The 23880-nt window shown below is 36.6% G+C and overlaps 1 protein-coding gene across 50 annotated transcripts in view; it reads right to left on the bottom strand.

The window, feature by feature from the left end:
- PCM1 (pericentriolar material 1) overlaps nt 1-23880 on the bottom strand; it is a 103596-nt gene that overhangs the window by 79195 nt on the left and 521 nt on the right. For 16 of the 50 annotated variants that reach the window (XM_063607102.1, XM_063607106.1, XM_063607108.1 and 13 more), the window contains exons 2-6: nt 22290-22357; nt 11334-11451; nt 9666-9911; nt 8037-8306; nt 7222-7392 (exon numbers count right to left, since the gene is read on the bottom strand). In XM_063607102.1, coding sequence (XP_063463172.1) covers nt 7222-7392; nt 8037-8306; nt 9666-9911; nt 11334-11429 — 783 coding nt within the window. In that variant the 5' untranslated portion in view covers nt 11430-11451; nt 22290-22357. Of the gene's footprint in view, nt 1-5246; nt 5436-6924; nt 7042-7221; nt 7393-8036; nt 8307-9665; nt 9912-11333; nt 11452-22289; nt 22358-23880 lie in introns of all 50 variants that reach the window. The other 34 variants (XM_063607084.1, XM_063607076.1, XM_063607080.1 and 31 more) reach the window with 5 other exon arrangements.

Raw genomic sequence — 23880 nt, 5'->3', positions numbered from 1 at the left:
TACAACCCTAAATATAGTTTTAGTAGACATCAAGAAAAAAGAGTAAGAACAGAATGATGACACAGAGATATATATAGCCTGCCACTTAAGAGGTAATTTCACAGTAAAAAGCTATATAATCAATGGCTCAGCAGGAACAGGAATGAACAAAAGGAAAAGAAAAAGATATACAAAACATAAAAGGCCAAGAGGGACACGGACGGACACACGGACACACACACACACACACACACACACACACACACACACACACGAGAATCTAGGCCCCTACAGGAAAGGAGCACATTATACTGGGTTAATGACCTGAAAGTCTTGTAATCCTAGCACTTCGGGAGGCCGAGGTGGGCAGATCACAAGGTCAGGAGTTTGAGACCAGCCTGACCAACATATGAAACCCCATCTCTACTAAAAATACAAAAATTAGCCGAGTGTGGCGGTGTGCGCCTGTTATCCCAGCTACTCAGGAGGCTGAGGCAAGAGAATCGCTTGAACTCAGGAGGTAGAGATTGCAGTGAGCTGAGACTGCACCACTGCACTCCAGCCTGGGTGACAGAGCGAGACCCCGTCTCAAAGAAAAAAGAAAAAAGGAAAAAAAAAAAAAGACTAGAAGTAATATTTAAAAACAACAACAAAACCTAGAAAGCAGGCACACCTACTATTTCTAACAAAGGACTGAAATTTTAAAAATACATTTTTTATTTGATAATCTTATGTAAAAAGATTTTAATTTAATCACATCATATTATCAGACATCTAAGAAAATAACGAATTTTATATTCGTTATCAAAGGCATCATTATTTTCCTCTTAAATTATGCCCATTCATCTGAGTCTGATGACATAAAATGGAAGTAACTACTTCCAAATTCCCCGAAAATGCTAGGAGGTTATCATATCATCTAGTCTAAAAGTAGAGGGATGGATTAAATAAGTGGCACTTACAAAAAATGATGAAATTTTAAGTGTTAATCTTAAAACTATTCAAAATGTAATCCAACAAGAAAATGGAAAAGCAAAGCAGAGACAAATTTAAATACAACCTGGAAACAATATATTACAAGCTAAATTATACATCGAAACGTATACCATAATTGTATTTTTCATCACCGATTTACCTTTTAAAAAGTCTTTTATTTTAAAAGTTGAACGATTTTACCTAATATTTACATAAAATATTTCACTTTTGTTTCACTTAGCCAATTTTAAATTTGTACTGCTAACAAATTTTTGTCGGGTTATGTAAATTTCAAATAAATGACTAAAGAGAGCAAAGAAGTTCAAAGATTTCTTTTGAAAGTAAAAATGCACTGATCTACACTTGCTATGTACATTTGATTCCCAGAGAAATTATGGAGCATGCAGATGGGCTCAAGAGAAACTCCCTTCTGGGTGACATCCTTTACAATACTATATAAAAATTTCTTTACCTCCCCAAGTAGAACTCATCAGTATTGTGAATGAGCATGAGTAACTGTGGTAATATTTTACACTGTGACTTGGAAACCCATAAAATTAATAAGTAAACAAATAAGTACATGGCAAAGAGTTAAATACTCAAGAAAGTTATTATCAAATAGGAAGTTGGCTATAATTAGATTATTTCATGTAAACATCAGAGGTGCCTAGTCAGTGCCTCTCTATCCTAGACTATCTCTAGACTTCATGAGCATGGGAAACAAATAGCCTACCTGGATCTTGGTAAGCCAATATTTATTAGAGGTTTTTCTGTTGTCTTGAACCTCTAATAAACTGAAACTTTTAACAAATTAAGTACTGTTTACTCAGTTCTCTCCCATCCTATATAAGGGGAGTTACCCTGTAAATATTTACATCCATTTCCATGGAAATTCATCCTAGTCTGGCTTATTTCCAGACAGTTTACATCATTAGGAAAAAAAAAACTTTGAAGGGTAGGGATAATTATCAATAGCTAGCCCTCTCAGAATGCAGCAAAAATAATTTTATAATGATTTCATCAAAGTCAACGGTAAAATGTAAAACCAAATCAAATAGGTACAGATATCAATGGAAGGAGTAAAACAAAATCTCTCTAGGTTGATCAAATACTCCTCTAGCAAAGCATAAATTATAATTAGGAGAAAAAAATTATGCAAATGAGAAAAAAGCATACTTTTTAAAAAGTTCTTTAATCCTTATTAGTCACAAAACTGTGATAACCTAATCATAAAGAATTCTAAGCTATTAAACACAATTATCTTCAGATTTCTCACTAATCTAAAAATGAATTCTCAATTTTCAAAATTAGTGAAATATTACTACTTAATAACTTTCACATTCATATAAACAACATTTCAGACTGATGCTCAGAAAAACTGAGCCAATAGATGGGAGTACAGCCTATGATGAAATATACAGAAGGGAGAAAATAAAAATATCTAGGTAGGAGTAAGAACATACCAGGAAGATGGCACCTGGAATAGAAATCCAAAAAGGATGCTAGGTGTATATTAATTCTTCAAACACATATTTTTCTTTAAACTTTTTTTGAAAAAGTCACTTTCACCAACTATATTTTTAGTTTACAGATTAAAAAAATAACTTAGGCATCAAACCCTGAGTTGTAAATATGTAGTAGTCCAATTTCAGAGAACCCTCAATCTTCCTTTCCTCTACTCAACTGAGGTTCTCCTAGTAATTATTAATGGATCCAAATGTATTTTGACAGCTTCAGATAATTATGTACTTCAATTTCTTCATGTGAAGGTTAAGGAACTATAAGCCTAGAGAAGATAAAGTTGTGACTTATCCAGTGTCACAGTTAAGGGAAATCAGGTTCTTAGGCTCTAGTCTTCTTTACGTCATACTATCTGCTCCAAATTATGTGCTGGGTTCTAAATACAGAAGTATAAGACATCATGTCTGAAGAACCATAGCTGGTTTAAAAGACAGGGCAATCTCACACGAAATAACTAGCAATGATGAAAATAATGGCAAAACACAGGTACAAGGTACAAAGAAAGCTTATAAATTTTAAGAGGTGAGATTAAGTTGGGGGCCATGAGTATAGGAAAACAATGAACGCATGGCTACTCGTAGAAGGCTTTCTTTTGCCTTCTTCTGACATCTTATACAAGATGTCATCATGTCTTAAAATATTTCATAAAATGGAATGTGCCCTTGGTAGGCAGCTCTAGAATATGAATCATTTCATATCATGCGTTAAGTCTCAAGGTTGCTTTCAACCTTGAATCTCATGTAAGACCCTCAAACTGTGTTTTCCACTATTCTAACAGAATACTACATTTTGAAAAGATTCTAAGGAGGAAACAGGGGTGGGGTGGTAAGAATGACAGTTCCTGCAGAGTAGAGAAAAAAATAAACACAGGTGGTGGGAATTAAGATTTTTTCCCCTGAAGAAATTAAAATGATTTTACAAATAGAATACTAACAGAACAACGAGACAGCCTTAAGAATCAAGAAACTCAAAATGAAATAAATGCCAAGAAGAGAATTCAAAAAAGAATAATAATCACTTATAAGGATATTATTCAAAGAAACCTAAAAACAGAAAAGTGGTTTTTAAATTATATGTAATGCCTTAAGAAAAAAAGAACTGGCAGATACTGCGTTAACTCTTAAATTTTGCTTGTCACTATTCAGAAGGATTAAACAGAATAAAATTCCAAAGCTTACTTATTATGCTTCATGTTTATTTGCTCTTCTCCAATACCACTAGTTTTTAAAATAATCAGCTACTTTATTCACTCTACTGGTGAACTGGGGCACATTTTACTTGATATAATAAGATTCCCATAACTAATTTCAAACTGTGCTCTCAAATTCTTGTAGGAACCAGAAAAAATAAAAAAACTGCCAAAATACTAGAGGTGAAGTTTTATCATTTGTAAATAGCCACACACACCAAAAAAAAAAAAAAAAACAACAACAAACCCATAAAATAGCCACAAAATGGGAAAGTGTAGTCCTAGGTAATAAACCAGTAATAAAACATACGAAATTAGTCTTACCTATACTCAATTACTAAAATAGTACTTTGCTCCTGCCAACAGATACATGCACTTTTATAAATGGTATTTTTATTCAAACTCTTTTTTTTTTTTTTTTGAGACAGAGTCTCGTTCTGTCACCCAAGCTGGAGTACAGCGGCAGGATCTCGGCTCGCTGCAACCTCCGCCTCCAGGGTTCAAGCAATTCTCCTGCCTCAGCCTCCTGAGTAGCTGAGATTACAGGCGCATACTACCCCACCCGGCTAATTTTTCGTGTATTTTTAGTAAAGACAGGGTTTCACTATGTTGGCCAGACTGGTCTCGATCTCCTGACCTCGTGATCCGCCTGCCTCGGCCTCCCAAAGTGCTGGGATTACAGGCGTGAGCCACCGTGCCCGGCCTATTCAAACTCTTTTATGTAGAACTACAAATAGTTGTCTTTAACTCTATCTGGAATGCCATTATGCAAATCATGGAAAATTAAAAAACCAATTAAACACTGCAGAAAAAAACAGCAAAAACAGAGGCAACCAAGTCAACTGGATACTTTTTCTAAAAAAAGCAAATGAAAGGGGTTTCCAAAAATAAAAATATAAACCAAAAAATCTGACAAACTGCCATCTAAATTTATTTATTTTTATTTTATTATTTTTTTTTTGAGACGCAGTCTCACTCTGTCACCCATGCTGGAGTGCAGTGGCTCACGGCAACCTACACCTCCTAGGTTGAAGCGATTCTCCTGCCTCAGCCTCCTGAGTAGCTGGGATTACAGGCGTGCGCCACCGTGCCCAGCTAATTTTTGTATTTTTAGTAGAGACAGGGTTTCGCCATATTGGCCAGGATGGTCCCAAACCCCTGACCTCAGGTGATCCGCCCACCTCAGTCTCCCAAAGTGCTAGAATTACCACGCCTGGCCCCATCTAAATTTATAAACACAAATATCAGAAACAAAGGGCAACTGACTGATGGTCAAGGTTTAAGAACGTGTTATAAATTATACTCGCAATTTATAAAAAAGGGAATAAATTACATTTCAAAACCTTTGTTAATGTAAATTAAAAACAGCTGTAAGCTACAATCCATGGAGAGGTATATAAGAAACTAGAAAGAAAAACAGTAAGGGACAGAATTTTACTAAAGCAAATTACAGTATGACAACTATATTAACAATTAATATGTAAGAGTAATAGCAACAACAGAAAAGCAAATAAAGAAGAGGAAATATGAACAGAAGAAGTGCTCATTTAGAGACTTCCCAAGTTAATATTGTAAAGTATACCTTTGAGGGAAATCCACGTTTTCGGCTATATTTTCTATTAGGCCTCAGTTCCCTGTCATTCTGAGGTCTGTCACCTTTCCCTTTTGGACTTGTAGTAACGTCAATGTCTGAAACCTGTTCTTGTGAAGCTGAATTCCCTAGTTTGTCCTCAATGCACGGCCGAATTCTCAGACTAAAAGATGCCTCCTCCTTTATTAAATAGTGTAGCATATTAATTTCTTAACACAAACTCCTGTTTAACATATAAGCCAGCCTTGTAAAACAATTTAAAAAGTACCAGTCCACCTTTTTTTTTAAAAAAAAAAACAAACAAAAATCAATCCACATCCCCCTCCAAGCGACAGTAAATTTAGTCTTTTAAGTTTTCTGTAGACTAGACTGTTGCTTACTGTAACTAAGCAAGTACCACATCCTGCGGAATTACCATACCACACAGTTGTTAAAGCACATTTTTAACATTTACTCTGCTACATGTTATTAGTCAACTTTCATACCATGATTTTATATTATGAAAGAAATTGCCATCAGAATGAATACTTTATATAAATTACAATAAATCTATACAAGTTCCCACTCCTCCCCAACAGAACTCCTTCACCCACATTGTCCTAACCCTACCACTTCTGCTGGAACCTAAGGAAGAAATTATGCCTCACACCACTGCAAATAGAAAAAGAATTTCCCCACAGTAAAATCCGTTCTTCAACAACTGTTTGGATCAGGCTCTCTAAGTATCTCCTGTTGAAAATAATGTAGAGAAAAGAAATCCAAATCACCTCTTCAAATTAGGAAGGTGCGGGAAGAGAAAGGAGGCAGTTAAGAATTATGCAGGTCAATACTAATAGGAAACAAACCTTCAAATTCCTAATGCTGAATGGCATTTTGAACACCTCAAAACCCGAAGAGATATATGCTTATCCTCTCAAAACAAAAGCTTTACTGGTCTGTAATAGGTGTTAAAAGTTTAATAATGCATGGTTATAGGCACGCCTGTTTAAAATGCCTAAAAACACCCTAGCATTGAACCCCACTAAGTTTTAGAAATCTTTCCTCAAAGTTCTGTAAATTACTATTCTTCAGAAAAACAGTACTTCAACAAATTTCATTTTTCCAAGTCAGCAATTACAGCATTTTTCTCATTGTGAATAAGTCACAATGTAAATGCTATCCTGTCCCATTTACTAGTCTTTCTCTCGATTTTTCAGTCATCTGGTTTTGCTCCAGTACTAGGATAGAGCCCAAAAAATGAAAAATTCTAATATCCTTAAGGTGTCCTCAGTGACAAATGAACTTGGTTATTTCCAAAAGACTACATGCTAGGTAATCACTAATGTTGCCTATTGCCCTTAATTCCACCATCCATTTTAACTTGCTCGATGCTTCTTAAAATTAGTGAAGCTTTGCTTAACAAAACAAACTACAAAAACAATGTTTCTATAAACTGAAGATCAAAAATTACATTTTCAAATTAACCATTAAAACTATTTTTAGCATTAATAAATAAAACTTAACTTCCGTGTTTAAATACAGAAGCATACATACAGCATTAACAATTTGAGGGGTTCTTCCCTGGAATACACTTTTCATTAAGGAACGCCTATAAAAATAACATCTTGAAAACTGGGAGAAAAATTTAAACCTTCATTTCCAGCACTTTAATTACCAAAAAGCCGCTTACCGTGGTATCTGAAGCCTCAGACTGCACATCTATGTTTAGCGATGTGCTCTCAGCTACAGAACCAGATCCCACAGCTGAATCTATAGTCCGAACATCCTCCTCCTCATTTTCTCTAGCCTGAAATATTTTAGCGGTATAAATCATACAACTATTAAAATGGGCAATAAATTGTTATAATGGATGGCATGATTTTTTGAAAATATGTTAACTCCTCTGGGGTGGCATCAGAATGTCATCAGTAAATACACACTGAGATACTACAAAAATAATATGTTATTTTAAAAGTCGAATACTTACAAGGATTTTTTTAAGAAATTTCATATATGACTTCTCTTGTTCTTTAAGGTGATCTATTAGATGAGTAAGGCGCTCAACATTAGCAGATCTCTCATTTTTCTCTACAAGATCTTCCCGCATGGAACTAGCTTTAGTAATATAATCGCGAATTTGAACAAGCCTGCTTACAATCTGCAGGGGAAATATTTTTTTTAAAAAAAGCATGAAAGTACACAATATATAAAACTGAGGATAATTAGTTCAATAGCAACAGTTTTACAAATTTTTATTTCGAAGATAACCAAAGACACTTGGATTATTGTGTGAATTAACACATGCAAAAAATCTGAATCCAGCTTAGATTTTAATCAAAACATAATTGGTAATACTAAAAACTCCAATCACTGTCAATTCAAAAATAAATTTCAAAATTTTAATCTACAGTATCTGAAAAATTTTACTTCTACAACTGCATACAAATTTTTATATAAATTTTCCTAATGTTTACATAATATTGTTATAAATTAATTAAATGTATTATAGTTTTACAACTTTTCAAAAGAATATTTGCCATTTTAAAAAATTCCTACAAAAATCTATTAATCACTTTCCTTCCAATCCCCCTTTACTAAAAACTGACAATATGCTATTTTGTAAATAAACAGAAGCCTTTAACTAACCTGAAAGTAAATCTGGCAGATTAACGAAGGAGGTCAGTGAAGCACTTTAATTCCACCCAACTAAAATTCCTGGGTGCGTAACCTAATTTTCTAAACCTTAATGTTGGTATTTTGAGGTTTGTGTAAAGAATGAGCAAAAGAAACAAATGTTATCACCTGGCTGCTCTCCATTGCAGGTTCTCCCCTCCCATCTTCTTCAGACACCTGACAGTTTTGCAAGAGGTCATTACTTAAAGCAGAAGCAAACAACTCTTTACACTGTGCTGATCCAATCGTTTCTCTGTTTGGGGGACTTGTAGATGCATCTTTGCTCTTGTTAGTATTAATCTGCATAGGCAAAAAGTTGAAGGGCTTTCGGTTTTCACTAAGCTGACGTTTGTTGTTAGCAGCTGTTGCTCTACCTTGGGAATCACTTCCAATGCTTCTCTATATATGAAAAAGAAATCAAATCACACAAACATTAACCTTATGACAAAATTTTGTTTTAACCCCAATGTTCTTAGTTTCGCCATCAGATATTGATTCAGAAGGTGCACACAAAGAGCTTTGCACTAAGACCTGAAAGAGCTTTGGCTCTGTAACAGTCTTTCACTACAATATGAAAATTTGATTAGCATTTTCTAGACTTCACTTTGCTGAGACAATTCAACTGACGAATATGAACAAGGTAAGTCTAAATGAAGTACAGCTTGAGTACCCCTTATCCAAAATATTTCAGACAAGAAGTGTTAGGAGTTTCACTTTTTTTCAAATTTTGGAATATATGCATAAACATGAGATATATCTTAGGAAAGAGACCGGACTCTAAACATAAAATTCATTTGTGTTTCATGTGCACCTTATACACATAATCTGAAGGTAATCTTACACAATATTTTTAATAATTTTGTGCACGAAACAAAGTTTTGACTGCGTTTTCACTGCAGACCATCACACAAGGTCAGGTGTTAAATTTTCCACTCATGTTGGCACTTAAAAAGTTTTGGATTTTGGAGCATTTCGGATTTTCGTATTAGGGATGCTCAACGTGTCCTAGGACCATGGATCACACTTTAACTCATATTGCTTTTTATTACTTGCTTATAGTATTTTTATACGCTTTGGACCCAATGAATCAATGTAATTAAAGTTGTGTCTACATGAAGAACTGTCTGAAAAAGTATTCAGCTCAGTGCCTGACATACAGTTAAGTGTTCAATAATTGATAAATAGATATAAATAAATGATACATGATCATTACCAACATCATTATCAGACTTGAATCTACCTTTCTACATTTTTGGAAATGTGTGTGTCTCTATGACATAGATCTAAGAGTAAAATATCTCTCAAGAATTTATTATCATTTCTACTTGTTTTTAGATCTAAACTTTATTTTGGTGATTATAAACAGAAAATAGTTTCATTCTAAACTTGAGGTAACCCAGCACATCTCACACTTAGCCAATGATATATATACTAAACTGGAACTTTCCATCACTTAATACCCTTTTATTCAGTTACCAAAATGCAAAATTTAGTTGTATAGTAAAATCACTTGAGTTAGTCATATAACATAGTATAAAGTCCAGAAATGCATGTCTTTAGCAAGTTTAGAAATGGGACTTCATTTCCTTCTAAAGAACACAGGACCATCCCCAGTGATTAAAATTCTTTCCATAGGCACAGAAACTTTTTTTTAAAATTACATAAACAGCTCAATTTTTTATTCCTAAGACAAATTATTTAATCCATTTCAAGTATTTCTCACAGTAATAGCTTCATTTTTAAAAATAATTCACAAACCTGATCTAAATCACTGAAGTTTATCCGCTGTTTCAGTTTCTCTAATTCTGCCTGCTCTGGGACAGACATCTGACTCATGTATCTACTGTGTGGGAACGTATGTGGAGTCTTTGTTCTTCGCCTTCCAACTCCTGGTGACGACTCCGGAGAAATATCATTGGTTACTCTTTTATCACTTTCTACACCAAACTTTTTCTTATTCTTTTCTGATGATCTATTTGCTTTCTTCTGTTGGGCACCCCAATCCTTTAAAAAAGTAAAAGCAAAAATTAACATGGCCTGTATCAAACCAGGAAAATAGGTTGGTATAATTAAAAAGTTTTGGTCAGTTTTAAAATTAAAAAAGACAAGACATTTTTGACAGACTTATACTCCTAGAGACAAATATTTACTTCTATTAACCCATTTTCCCCTCGTTACATCTACCTTAATTTTATAGCCCATCCTTCTGAAAAGAGATTATTTTCTTATCAAGATCACTAACAAATACAAATCCTCAAATGCCAACCCTAAAATCAATCTGAATATTTCCAAGAGGATTTTTTTACATTGTGATTTTCTATTATAAATAGTGACATAAATTACAGATACCTTTACCGATCTCCTATAAAGTCAGTACGTATCAAAAAGAGATCTGAAATCACATCAACCTAGGTTCTAAACCTAATTACTGTTTTCTGAAAAAACACTCTACTGTGTGACCCTAGGCTATTTATTTTACTTCCTATAGTCTCAGTTTCCTAATCTCTAAAATAGTGTCACCTTCAAAATAGGATTAAAACTAATTAGTACCTAGCATTTAGTAAGCAATAAAGACAGGTATTATTTTTATAGGTAAAAATGTACATGATAATAGCTAATATGGAATTACAAAAAGTGCTTATAGTTTTAAATAGAAAACATTTTTATTTACTTAAACTCACATAACCTAATTCATTCAACAAAAAGGTCTGTAAATTCCCACTTTATCCAATTGGAAAATTCTTTTAGTACTAGTATAGTAAACCACTTGGGATATTTTCCTTATTTTAACAAAACCCCCTTCTTTATGAACTGTCCTTCCACCCAATCTATGAGTGAATATTCCTGCCAACCTGTTACACTACTTACACCTCACCCCACCATCGCCACAGAAGACTGAAAAAAGAAACACATATCTAATCCAAATTAGGATAATCATAATATAAAATTTCAAATTGGAACTAAGAGGTAACTAGTCAGTACATAATCGCACCCATAACTAAAAGCTTTAGAACAATGGGACAGCCACAGTATATCACATGGACCAGAGGAGAGAAAACTGGTCTGTAAAGAGAAAGGTGTGTTAGGCAGATGCACTCAAAAGCAGAGTTAGGGTGGTGAAAACTAATTCTTGATAATTTCCCAATTCCGTCTCCAAGTCCCCTCCTAAAACCCAGCTGCATGTCTTAAACATGGTTTCCATAAAAAAAACACTTTTACATCTTTATATAACAGTAAATCTGCTTTGGGGCTTAAAAACTCAATTTGATTTGTGTCTTCAATTAATATAATAAACGGCCCAGGGTCCCTTAATGTCTCGGCCAGCAAGTGTTTACAAAGAGCATCAGTGAGTTAAATTTGGTCGGGGGAAAACTGCATTTTAACATTAATAGCCAACAACACACCATGAAGAGTAAGGAATCATACCATATTGTTGAGCCTGTCATCAACATTCTCATTACTCCAGTTTGGTAAATCCTGATCATTCATGCCATCTTCAAAGGGACCTCCTCCTGTGGCCATACTGGATTTAACAATTAACTCTCTGCGAAACAAGTTAAGAACTGAGCTTTATAACACATAAAAACAAATTCAATTTTCAAATCATTCCATGAAGTTTAGCAATACAATCTTTGAAGCACTGATTTTTATGAACTAAAATGAGGCACTGTCAACCACATCACAGACAAACTGATTTAGCTGTGACAGGCATATTATGATTCAAATGAGCTAGGTAGTTGGAATGACAGAGAAGGAAAGGAAAACCCCTGAATATACCTTGTGAGCACTAGTCTGCATGCTTGAAGATTACTTACTTAATTCAACACAGTTCCAAAGGGTAGAACAATAAAGTAGGAAAAATGTCATAAACAGCTAGACCCAGAACTTCTCCCAGGAAAGAAAGTATCTCTGTTCTGACAATGGACTTGGGATGAAGATGATACCCTGAAAACACAGGCATTAGTTGTATGCCAAAGAGTCAAAGACGGGAGAACTGCTCTGCAAGAAACAAGAAGAAAATTTTGGTTTTAACAGGAAGGTACAATAGCAAGATGATAAGAAGGTAGGGAAAGAGAAGCAGGACTAGGGCCAAAACATCTAAAAGTGCAGTGGCTAGAAGACATTTTAAGAATAGTGATGCTTACTACCCTAGTTTAATTTGTATTAGTGCTTTCTCTAAATCTTGGTAAAGACTACCAAACTCTAATCCTCCCCATAAAAATGGGGTTTTTGCTTGTACATGTGAAAATCAAGAAAGGGACTGAATTTCCTACCTGGGTCAAAGAGATAAGAAAAAGCAGCAGCAATGGTGGAAGTAGAGGTTCAAAGGCAGAGATGATCATCAGAAAATAAGATTTCTGCATAATCTTGCAGAAGACTGGATTTCCACTAGCTGTGGAATTTGTACAGGTTGAAAGGGTGCTAGTTGAAAGAGGAGAGGTTGAGATAATTTTATCTAAAATTCAAGGGACATGAAAAGTCATTAAACTACACACAAAAGCACTGACATTCGAAAGAGACAGTTTGGCCAAGGTCATTCAGCTAAAAATGGCAATAAAAAAATATTAATAGGCTGGGTGCAGTGGCTCACGCCTGTAATCCCAGCACTTTGAGAAGCTGAGGTAAGCAGATCACTTGAGGTCAGGAGTTCAAGACCAGCCTGGCCAACATGGTAAAACCCCATCTCTACTAAAAATACAAAATTAGCCGGGTGCGGTGGCAGGTGCCTGTAATCCCAGCTACTCGGGAGGCTGAGGCAGGAGTATGGCTTCAACAGAGGAAGCCAAGGTTGCAGTGAGCCAAGACTGCACCACTGCACTCCAGCCTGGGTGACTAGCAAAAAACCATCTCAAAAAAAAAAAAGAAAGATTAAAAATTAAATAAATAGTAATAATGATAAAAATCCAAGTTGCTTTAATTCTAAGACCCTAACTCATCCCATTCACTAGAGAAAAAATATCAAAAGGATTATCAACTCTGAAAAAGTAGAATTTGTCCCACAGATGTTTTGATGCTAGAATATCTATTAGAATAACATATTACATTAACAAATTATATAGCAAATTAAATTTTATCTCAAAATAAAAATGATAAAATTCAACAAAATATTAATTTTAAAAATCTTAAAAATCACAACTACATTGACCCTTCCTGTTATATTTTACTCTTTGTTTTTTTAATGAGCATATATTACTTTAATAATTCTCTAAAGAGTTGAAAGTAAGTATAAACAAGCAGTCAACACTATGCTTAAAATAAGACATGAAGGACATCTCCAATAAAGACCAAAATAAGAATGCTACATATCAGTTACTTGGCATTCTTTCAGAAATTCTATCAAGCAGACAAATATGAAAGAGAAATATTAACACTGAAAAGAGAAAAGGTGGTATTCTTAAGGAGTAGGTATTCTTTAAAAATCTAGAGAACGTCAAAATATCACCAATACCACTTAAACGATGCTACTTATAATAGTGACAAATATATAAAATATCTAGGAATAATAATTTGGCTCTATGTCAAGAAGCACTATTAAACTCTATAAAACAATATGGGAGAAAAAATGTGAATAAGTAGAAAAACTATCTTCCATGATGGGAAACTAAATATTACAACCAACCACTTTTTCTAAATGTATATTGGCTTAATGTAATTCCAGTTAAGATCCCACTGGGATTCTCCTTAGAACTTGACAAAATAATTCTAAAATTTATCTGGAAGAATAAACATGTCGGAAAAAAAAGTTACCATCTGTAAAATAAAAGCAAGGATAGCAACAGAGGTCAGGAGGTTAGAATGCTAATCCAAATTAGCTGTCTATATGGTTTTAACAATGCTGTCTATATGGTTAAATTAGTACTAGCTCAGGAACAAAAACCCTCAAATACATGTAATCAGAAAAATGTAGTAAGAAAAACTAGTAACAGCTAACGCATTTTATTTTGCTTACCACATGCCAAACACCATGCTAAAATATTTCACGTCCATTATGTCATTAAAGCCTCACAACAATTCTATGATGTAGGAGTGAGCACTGATACAACAACTTGCTAACAGATTTGAAAAAGATACATTTAGAGCTTTAACAGTCTTTCTTAAGTGGTATTCTTCACCTCAATCATAGAAGAGAGGAAAAATCGTTTGAGTCACTACTTTCTCAATTCTCCCAAGGATGGTACATATCCAGTACCATCCATCCCAGACACACAGAAAAAAAGTTAATTCACAGTAAACAACAGATGCCTTAGGGTATTGGAGCTTAATTCTCTCCCAACTGAGAAAGGCTGCCTTATATCATACTATCAAAATAGTCAAAGATTAAAACAGAATTTTAAACATCAATTAAGATTTTAAAAAGACAAGAAAATTGAATGGTTTTTAAAAACAGAGAACTTACTAAATTTAGAACACAAAGAAATAAAAAATAAAAAGTTCAACAGATTTTATTCACATAAAAGTAAATTCCTAAGTGTGCTGAGAATAGTAAATGAGAGCTTGGGAGAAAAAAAAATCTCAAAGAAATACTAAGTATAGTTAATACCTTTGTTATACAGAGAATTTGTTTTAAAAAAATAAAACTGGAGAAATATAAGCAAAACAAGTAGTTTGCAAAAAAAAATACGTATAAAGTCCAGCTGCAAATTAAAATAAGAAACTATTAAATTTGCTAACTTTCATATAAATTACATATTATCTAATCCTAATGACAGTAAAAGGAAAATGGAATTCTCAGACACTATATTGAGAATATAAACCAGTATAACATTTCTGGAAAGCATTTTGGCCAATACTGTATCAAGAACTAAAACTGAATTTTTGACGCAGTAATTCTACCTCTCTATATGCAATCTAAGAAAACAACCTTAAATATGGTGGAAAGAACTATAATGAAGTTGTTTATTACGCTATAATTGTGATAAATTAAAAAACAACACTAAATGTCAAATGACAAAATCAATGCTATCAGGCAAACTGTACTACACTTGCTGGGTAGAATACTAAGTACCCTTCAAAATATGTAATTATGAAGCCTGGACAATATAACCTGTCGGTGTATCATGGAAAAAGTAATATAAAAAAGTAAAAAAGCAGTATGAAAAATTATACATAAATTTTTTTAAACAAAAGCTAAGAAACTTTATTAAAGTGCTTTCACAAAAGCAATTATTGGTTACAGGGTAGGCACTGGTGATTTTTCTTCTTTTTTTCTGTCTCATATTTTCAGGAATAGTTTACATAATTATTTATACTAGAAATATATTTTAAAACTTTAAAAAATAATATCCATAGAAGTATATCCAGTGAACCAAAATGACTCATTTAAATAAAACATTTTGCAACTACTGTTTTCTACATATACTGACATAATTTGTAATACTGAAGAATAAAACAGCCATGCAACAGAAGTGATGCCATATTTAAAAGTACTAAAAGCAATTGTTTTGAAACGTAAATTGGAAGGGAAAATTAAGATATTTAAGTCAAAATTATTACATATCATTTTTATCTTAAAAGAGTATGTTAGCAATACTTTCTATTAATAGAATAATGAAGTAATAGTAAAGTAAGATAAATGTATTAAGAATATATCTGGGCCAAGGTCGGCGTTATCACAAGGTCAGGAATTCAATACCAGCCTGGCCAACATAACGAAATCCTATCTCTACTAAAAATACAAAAACTAGCCAGTCATGGTGGCACACGCCTGTAGTCCTAGTTACTCGGGAGGCTGAAGCAGAAGAATCAATTGAACCCGGGAGGCAGAGGTTGCAGTGTGCTGAGATCACGCCACTGCACTCCAGACTGAGCAAGAGCAAGACTCCATCTCAAAAAAAAAAAAAGAATATATCTGGAGAAAGAATGTTTTACACATTCTATTTTCCTATTACAATAAATTCCCCCTAAAATGCAGAGCTTGTTCCAAAAACCTATTTCTGGCTAACGACTTTGAGCACTACTAAAATAAGTTTCTAAAACAATTTTAAAACTGTACACTCTAATTAGTTTGGGAAAAACATGATTTTTTTCAGTATTTTTTAAAACAAAATTTACTAAAGTCTAATCTATTAGGTTGGCAAAATGAACAATTTCATCCACTGTTACACTGTGATTGCCATAGGGGGTAGAATACTTTATAACTTAATGATGACACCAAATGTGTTTAAAAGGCACAGCATTAGTATGCCTTTAAAAAGTAAAACTATTAGTATGAAGCTAAAGAAATAACTGCATATGGATGAATTCTTTTTTTTTTTTTTTTTTTTTGGAGACAGAGTCTTGCTCTGTCACCCAGGCTGGAGTGGGGTGGCGCCATCTGGGCTCACTACAAGCTCCGCCTCCCAGGTTCACGTCATTCTCCTGCCTCAGCTTCCCCAATAGCTGGGACTACAGGCGCCTGCCACCACGCCTGGCTAATTTTTGTTGTATCTTTAGTAGAGACAGGGTTTCACCATGTTAGCCAGGATGGTCTCCATCTCCTGACCTCGTGATCTGCCCGCCTGGGCCTCCCAAAGTGCTGGGATTACAGGCGTGAGCCACCGCACCCGGCCACATTCACAACATTTCCCAAAAATACTAAGTATCTCCCTCATAAGAGTAATGGCATGTTATTTCTCTTCATGTCAACCTCTTTAACCACCTAAATGTCACCATTACAAATACAGAATCTCTGCCTTCTAAATTTTATTCTGTAAACACATTAATATAAACTAGTACTTACAAGTACAGAAAGGATTCCAGTAACGGTCAGGCGCAGTGGCTCACACCTGTAATCCCAGCATTTTGGGAGGCCAAGGCAGGCGGATCACGAGGTCAGGAGATCGAGACCATCCTGGCTAACACGGTAAAACCCTGTCACCTCTACTAAAAATACAAAAAATTAGCCAGGCGTGGTGGCGGGCACCTGTAGTCCCAGCTACTCGGGAGGCTGAGGCAGAATGGTGTGAACCCAGGAGGCGGAGCTTGCAGTGAGCCCAGATAACGCCACTGCACTCCGGCCTGGGTGGAAGAGCGAGACTCTGTCTCAAAAAAAAAAAAAAAAAAAAAAAAAAAAGGAAGTATTCCAATAACGAAAAGACTAAGGATGTACAGAATACCAATTCAAGCAAAACTGCTGTGCAGGATCAATAGGAGTTGGTGACTATAGTCCCCACCTTATCTGCAGTTTTGTGTTACAGGATTATAGTTCCCCATAGTCAACCATGGTCAGGAAACTGGTGAGTAAAGTACGTTATTTTGAGCGACAGAGACCACATTCTTGTAACTTTTATTACAGTATATTGTTGTGACTATTCTGTCTTATTAGTTATTGTTAATCTCTTACTGAGCCTAATCTATAAATTAAACTTTATCACAGTTACATACATACAGGAAATAACATACACATAGAGTTTGGTACTACCCACAGTTTCAGGCATGCACTGGGGGTCTCTGGAAGGTATCCCACACAGAATAGAGCAGACTACTGTATTACAACACGGGCGATAAAGAAGCAGAAGAGTTAAAGGATAGAAGAGTTAAAAGATAAAGGATAAAGGTTGCTAGAAACTGGGTATGTGACATACAGTTAAACTGATCAGAAAAGAAACAAGTTTTCTTTGTTGAGAGAGGATGATGATGAGTTCAAGTTTTAGAAATGGAGAGTATGAGGTGCCTATAGTACACCCAATTAAATTGTCCGGTTGACAAATAGCGATCTATCTCTCAAGAGAGAAATCTGCGCTGGAGAGTCATCCACTCAAAAAGTGGGACAGAGGACTCAGGGAGACGATAAAGAGTAAGAGAAGACCAGATCTTAAATACACTGGTATTAAATAGAGAGGCAGAGGAAAAGGACACACTAATATACTAATAAGGTACAGAAAGACAGGAGGGAAACCAGGAGAGCCTGCCAAAAGGGGAAAAGTGTATCAAGTAGAATGTGATAAGAAACCAAACAGTTACCTTGTCAGATAAGAGAAGTACTGAGAAGTATCCTCCTGGATTTAGCAACAAGGTTACTGTTGACTTTGGTAAGAAATTTCAGCAGGGGTAGTGAGGGTCAATTCCATAACTGGAATGTATTATTGGAAGGAAGAGGGAAAAAATAAAGGAAGTCATTAGCTAATATTTTTAAGGAATCAGCCTATGATGAGAAGCAAGCACAGATGGTCATAAGGAAAGTTTTATTAAAATAGAAGTATCTTGAGTACGTTTACAATTTGTTGGTAAGGAGGGAGATACTGGTCGGGTGCGGTGGCTCACGCCTGCAATCCCAGCACTGTGGGAGGCTGAGGTGGGTGGGTCATCTAAGGTCAGGAGTTTGAGACCAGCCTGTCCAAAACTGCGACACCCTGTTTCCACTAAAAATACAAAAATTAGCCAGGTATGGTGGCACATGCCTGTAATCCCAGCTACAAGAGAGGCTGAGGCAGGAGAATCGTTTGAACCCGGGAGGCGGAGGTTACAGTGAGCGGAGATCGTGCCATTGCACTCAGCCTGGGCAACAAGAGAGAAACTCCGCCTCACTAAAAAAAAAAAAGAGGGAGATACTAAAAATGCAGAAGAGAAAGGAGATAAGCAACTAGCATGTGGGCTCTGAGAAAGCGGGGGCCATTGGGGTCTAGAGCAAAAGACAAATGATTAGCTTTAGAGAGGAAGAAGAACACCTCTTTAATTGAAAAAAAAACAAGAAAGGATGGAATGGGTTGGAGGCTGGTTAGCAGATGTGGTGGTAGGAAACCAAGGGTGTTCCTAAGTGTTGTGAAGTAGGAAGGACTGTACATTAAATGTGAGGGTGAGACAGCAGTGTCTGAGAGAGCGTAGAAAAGTAGGGAATGGAGAATGACCGTGGGCAGCACTACGGACTCAGGGAAACGAGAGACTATTCACTCATATAACACGTACTACAGATATTTTTTTCCAGCAGTGCTCATATCCCTCAATATAAACACTCCACTGAATCCACCCAAGGTTGAAATTTTGCCATGCAAGTTAAACAGAAAGACAGTAAGATAAGAAAGTTGAAACTGTAAGAAAACAATTGGTAGAAGTGATTGATGACAGTACTACGGGTAGCTGAACGGGGATAAAAATAAAATCCTTCTACTTTAAACACGCACTTCTACTCATGCTATGCCTTACTAAACGAAGTTGAAACTGTTACTTTCAAGTTTCATTTAGCTATTTTTGACAGCCTTAGTGGTTTTTTTTTTTTTTTTTTTACAAAGACACAAAAATGAAAATATACTATGGCAATTTTAAGCTACTTTCAATGACTTTTTTTTTTTTTTTTTTTTTTTTTTAAGAAAATCCTGTTAGGCTGGGCGCGGTGGCTCACGCTTGTAATCCCAGGACTTAGGGAAGCTGAGGCGGGCGGATCACGAGGTCAGGAGTTGAAGACTAGCCTGACCAACATGGTAAAACCCCATCTATATTAAAAATACAAAAATTAGTCGGACATGGTGGCACGCGTCTGTAATCCCAGCTACTTGGGAGGCTGAGGCAGGAGAATCACTTGAACCTGGGAGGCAGAGGTTGCAGTGAGCCAAGACTGCGCTGCTGCACTCCAGTGGGTGCCAGAGCAAGACTCCATCGCCAAAAAAAAGAATATCCCGTTGCAGGATTCTAACTATAGAGACATATTACGGTAGAATATCACGGTATTAATTACCATGAAAATACCTATGACTACATTTTACCTTTGAAATAAGAATATAAGGTAAAGAAGAAATTCAAAGTAATCAAATAATCAGGCTGGGTGCAGTGGCTCACACCTGTGATCCCACCACTTTGGGAAGCTGAGGCGGGCGGATCACTTGATTCGCCTGGTCAACATGGCGAAACTCTGCCTCTACTTAAAATGCAAATATTAGCCACGTGTGGTGGGGCATTCCTGTAATCCCAGCTGTTTGGTAGGCTGAGTAAGGAGAATCAATTGCTTGAACTCGGGAGGAGAGGGATGCAGTAAGCCAAGATAATGCCACTGCACTCCAGTCTGGACAACAGAGCAAGACTCTGTCTCCAAAAAAAAAAAAAAAAAAAATCAAAGTAATCAGTAACGAAAAAAATTATTTTTTTCTCAAATGGCATTAAATTACTCATAATCACCTCTGAAAATATCCAAGATATGCCTGTACTTTTCCTGACAGTAACTGGCGCATGGTTTCACTTTCTACTTCATTCCTTGCTTTCATGAACTAAACACTTGCAATGACTTTTCTAGGACTCTGGCCTCAATTCCAATATCCATCTCATCTTCTCTATTCCAATACTGAACTGATAATTTGTTCAGGATCCTGAACTTCTGAAGTTCCTCTTTCTGATCATAAGTTTTTGCATTCTACTTCTCTCACTTTATTCCTGCTGAAACTGCTCTTAGCCTTCCTGAATACTACCAGCCCCTTGATCGTTTCTCTCCCTAAATCCATCAATCCCTTAATTCTTTACTCAAACCCAAACCCAACTAAGTCATTGCAAAAATGCCTTGCTAGCTAGCATCCTTCACTTCCTCACCTACTTGCGTACTGTGTCAACTCAATTCTGGCTAAACTCCACTGTCTGTTTTCTCTGCTACTATTCTCAAGCTGTCAAAAAGTGGGGAAATCATCATAAAATGGCATTGCCTGTGATCACTATTAAGGTATACTACACTCTACATACACATAGATACTTTTAAAATGTAAATTTACTCCATGAAGAAAGGCACCCTGTCTGTTTTGCACACTGTTTTATCTGTAGTAGTCATTACATAGCACGTTGTAGGGCACTCAAATCCGTAAAAATGAAAGTACTGATAGGTATTTCTGGTTGTCTTCTTAGTTCTGTACTGTGAATCTCACAGCCTTACTAGTTTCTCCAGGTCTCAAATCCACTTTCCTCCTTCAGAAAAAAATGGCCAAATCTCCTATTGAAAAAACCCAGGTCTTCCAATTTAAGTTAACTCAATTACCCTTTATTTTTATTCGTCTTATCCATCATCTTCCCCAATGCGCTAAAAGGAAAATTTTATAACTAATTTTGTAATTATTGTTTATTTTACTAAAGCCTACCATATAGCAATCACTCTAGTATTAACAACTCTAACACACACATTCACATGTGACCTTTCCCTTGAGTTCCATTTTTCTTGCCCTGTTTTGTTAGTCTTCCAGTTTAAAAAAAAAAAAAAAACCACTGAGAATTATAATTAAGATATACATCAACTACCTATTCGTATTTTCTCATGACAGTCTCATTTCAGGTCCTCATAGGAGAGCTATAAAATAAAAATCTGTCTGCTTTTGTAGAAAGCAAGAATATATATTGATTTCTACAAAAGTTTGTTTTTGTTTTGTTTTGTTTTTTTTTGAGATGGAGTCGCACTCTGTTGCCTAGGCTGGGGTGCAGTGGCACAATCTTGGCTCACTGCAACCTCCTGCTCCCAGGTTCACGCCATTCTCCTGCCTCTGCCTCCAGAGTAGCTGGGACTACAGGTGCCCGCCACCACGCCTGGCTAATCTTTTTTGTATTTTTAGTAGAGATGGGGTTTCACCATGTTAGCCGGATGGTCTCGATCTGCTGACCTCGTCATCCGCCCACCTCGGCCTCCCAAAGTGCTGGGATTACAGGCGTGAGCCACTGCGCCCAGCCAATTTCTACAAAACTGTCAAAATGAACTTTCTTAAAATTTTAAGAGTAGAATTAAATTTAGGTTATTTATTTCTGAGGTTTTTTTCTGAAGAGCAATTATTTCTAAAAAGCTTTTAACAAACTTCTAATTATCTTTTAGCCATTTTTCCAAACTGCCCTTTGCAAACAATTATTGAACTTCTCCTAGTGAACTTACATTCTACAACACTGACTTTATTCTGCTGGACAGAGAATACCTTTATGTCACTTGCATGTGACAATGTACTATGCGCTAAAAGTAATGTTTCAAGTAACTTTATACCAGGAAAGGGAGATCGAAGTACAAAAAATAATAATAAAGTAATTTTAGACAACTAAACTTCGGTCAAGGTATAACAAGTTCGAAAAGTAGAGTTCATGAACAGCCAATTAATAGGAATGTTGTAGGAGAGAACTTGAGATTAAATGGATTTGGAAAGAGAGGCTATCTAGTTATAGGACAAATTCTAACAGGTTGAAAAAACTCTGTGAAGACAAAGAAATTTCAAACGGTACTGCATAAACCATTCTAGTAATTAATAATTAGGAATGACAGGGCCTTTCCTAACAAAGATATACCGGCAGGCCAAAGCAGCACGCCGAAAAGCAGAGCAAACAGGGCGGTGAACCCAGAAAGTTTGTTTACTAAGCAGAGAGGATCCTCAGTCATGCACTGTAACTGTGACAGCAGTGTCCACCATAAAGTCTTCTCCAACTCTAATACAAAGGATAATACAGATAATAATGTCAAATTACCTGTTTAGAAACTAGTTTTTGCAGCTCACAAACTGCTCCTTTCCCGCTCCACACTTCAAAGCTGTTTCCTAATTAGGATTAAAAATATGTATCACTTAAGTAAATTACTTACGCTATGAAATACAGAATAACAAATACTTCAGTTTTGGTCTAAAATATGTTTAGAAAGATCAAAAGAAGGGGAAAAATATAACTTATTCATATTTTAAATTTAAGTTACCTCAATTCTTTTGGAAAATAGTGTGATATGCATAAATGCTTAAATCCCCTAAACTTCTGAAATCTTACCAAACAGCAAAGTGATATCTATTTCGGAACAGTATAACAAAGATGGTTAGCACTAACTATCCTTTACTAGTCTATGCCAAAGTTTACTCCTCTGATTGATCGAGCTTCCTGTTACTCAAACTATGTAACAACCTCGTATATCCGATGATTTTAAAAATGTTTGCTCATTTAAAAGCTACTGTACTTCATAATAAAATAACCTCGTCACTACATAAATACCAGGTTTACCTTCAATTCAAAAACTCTGTATTATATTGGTGTTCAGGGGTCCTCACCAGGAAGGTGCTAGGGAAAGAAAGGAGCAGGTGCACCCGAGGCTCTGCAACACCCACTCCGGTAACCAGAGAACACCAGCAGGCGGAGTCTGGAAAGCGGTTATGGGGCGGGGGTGGTAGGGGCGCCCAGAAAGCCCGCTCCTTCCAGCGCCCAAACACGAACCGTCACCCGTAAGACACACAATACAGACCTCAACTCGCTCAAAAAAAAAAACAAAACAAAACAAAAAAATTAAACCAGGCGAGTTCCTGGGGAGTAGGCTGAGGGATGCAAAGTTGGCGCGCCCAGCCTCCCTGGCGGGGCCTAATCCCCAAACGCCAGTGTCTGCAAACCAAACAACGTTTCCCCCAGTCCCACTTGGCATTTAGTCTTTCCCGGTTCTAGGCCCAATTCTAACTAGATATGCAGGAAGGGAGAAAGAAGGGGCAATAATTACTCCATTAACATTCCCAGGAACGCCTCCCCCGGCCCGTCGGCTCCCACAGCACCAGAGACGGCGGAAATCCTGCAGCTCACAGCCCAACTGCAACTCTTCAGAGTCGCGTCGCTCCTCATCCGCCCTTCTACACCCCAAACTCTGGACACTGAGAGTTCCACAGAGGGAACGCGGGGAAGAACTATGGCCACCAAGGCCTGTTTCTCTGAGAACTCGACCCAGTGCCCCTGGCACCCAAACCAGAGCCCCCGCTCCGCTTCCTCCGCCCGCAAGGGGTATTCCCGGAGCCACCGGGACGCAGAACAGCCTCCCCGACAGGGCCAGCAGGAGGGGCGAGGAGGCAAGAAGGGAGTCCTGCAATCACCAACGCGTCCCGAGGTGCTCACCCGAGGATCCCGGCGGTCAGTCCTGAGGGAGCGGGCGGACTGACCGCCTAGGGCACGGGAAGCCCGGGGCAGGAAGACCCGGGAACCTACCGAGGAGGCGTGGGCCCGTGGCCAGACCCAACAGGGCCAAGTGTCCCGGAGCCGTTACTCTCCCGCCCCTGGGGCGCGCCGCCCTCGGTTGCCAAGGGCTGGGGACGCGCAGGCA

This window comes from Pan paniscus, chromosome 7 (genome assembly GCF_029289425.2).
Source record: "Pan paniscus chromosome 7, NHGRI_mPanPan1-v2.0_pri, whole genome shotgun sequence".
NCBI classification, from domain to species: Eukaryota; Metazoa; Chordata; class Mammalia; order Primates; family Hominidae; genus Pan; species Pan paniscus.
Note: the sequence above shows the minus strand (reverse complement) of the source record. Positions and strands in the feature narration are given on the sequence as shown.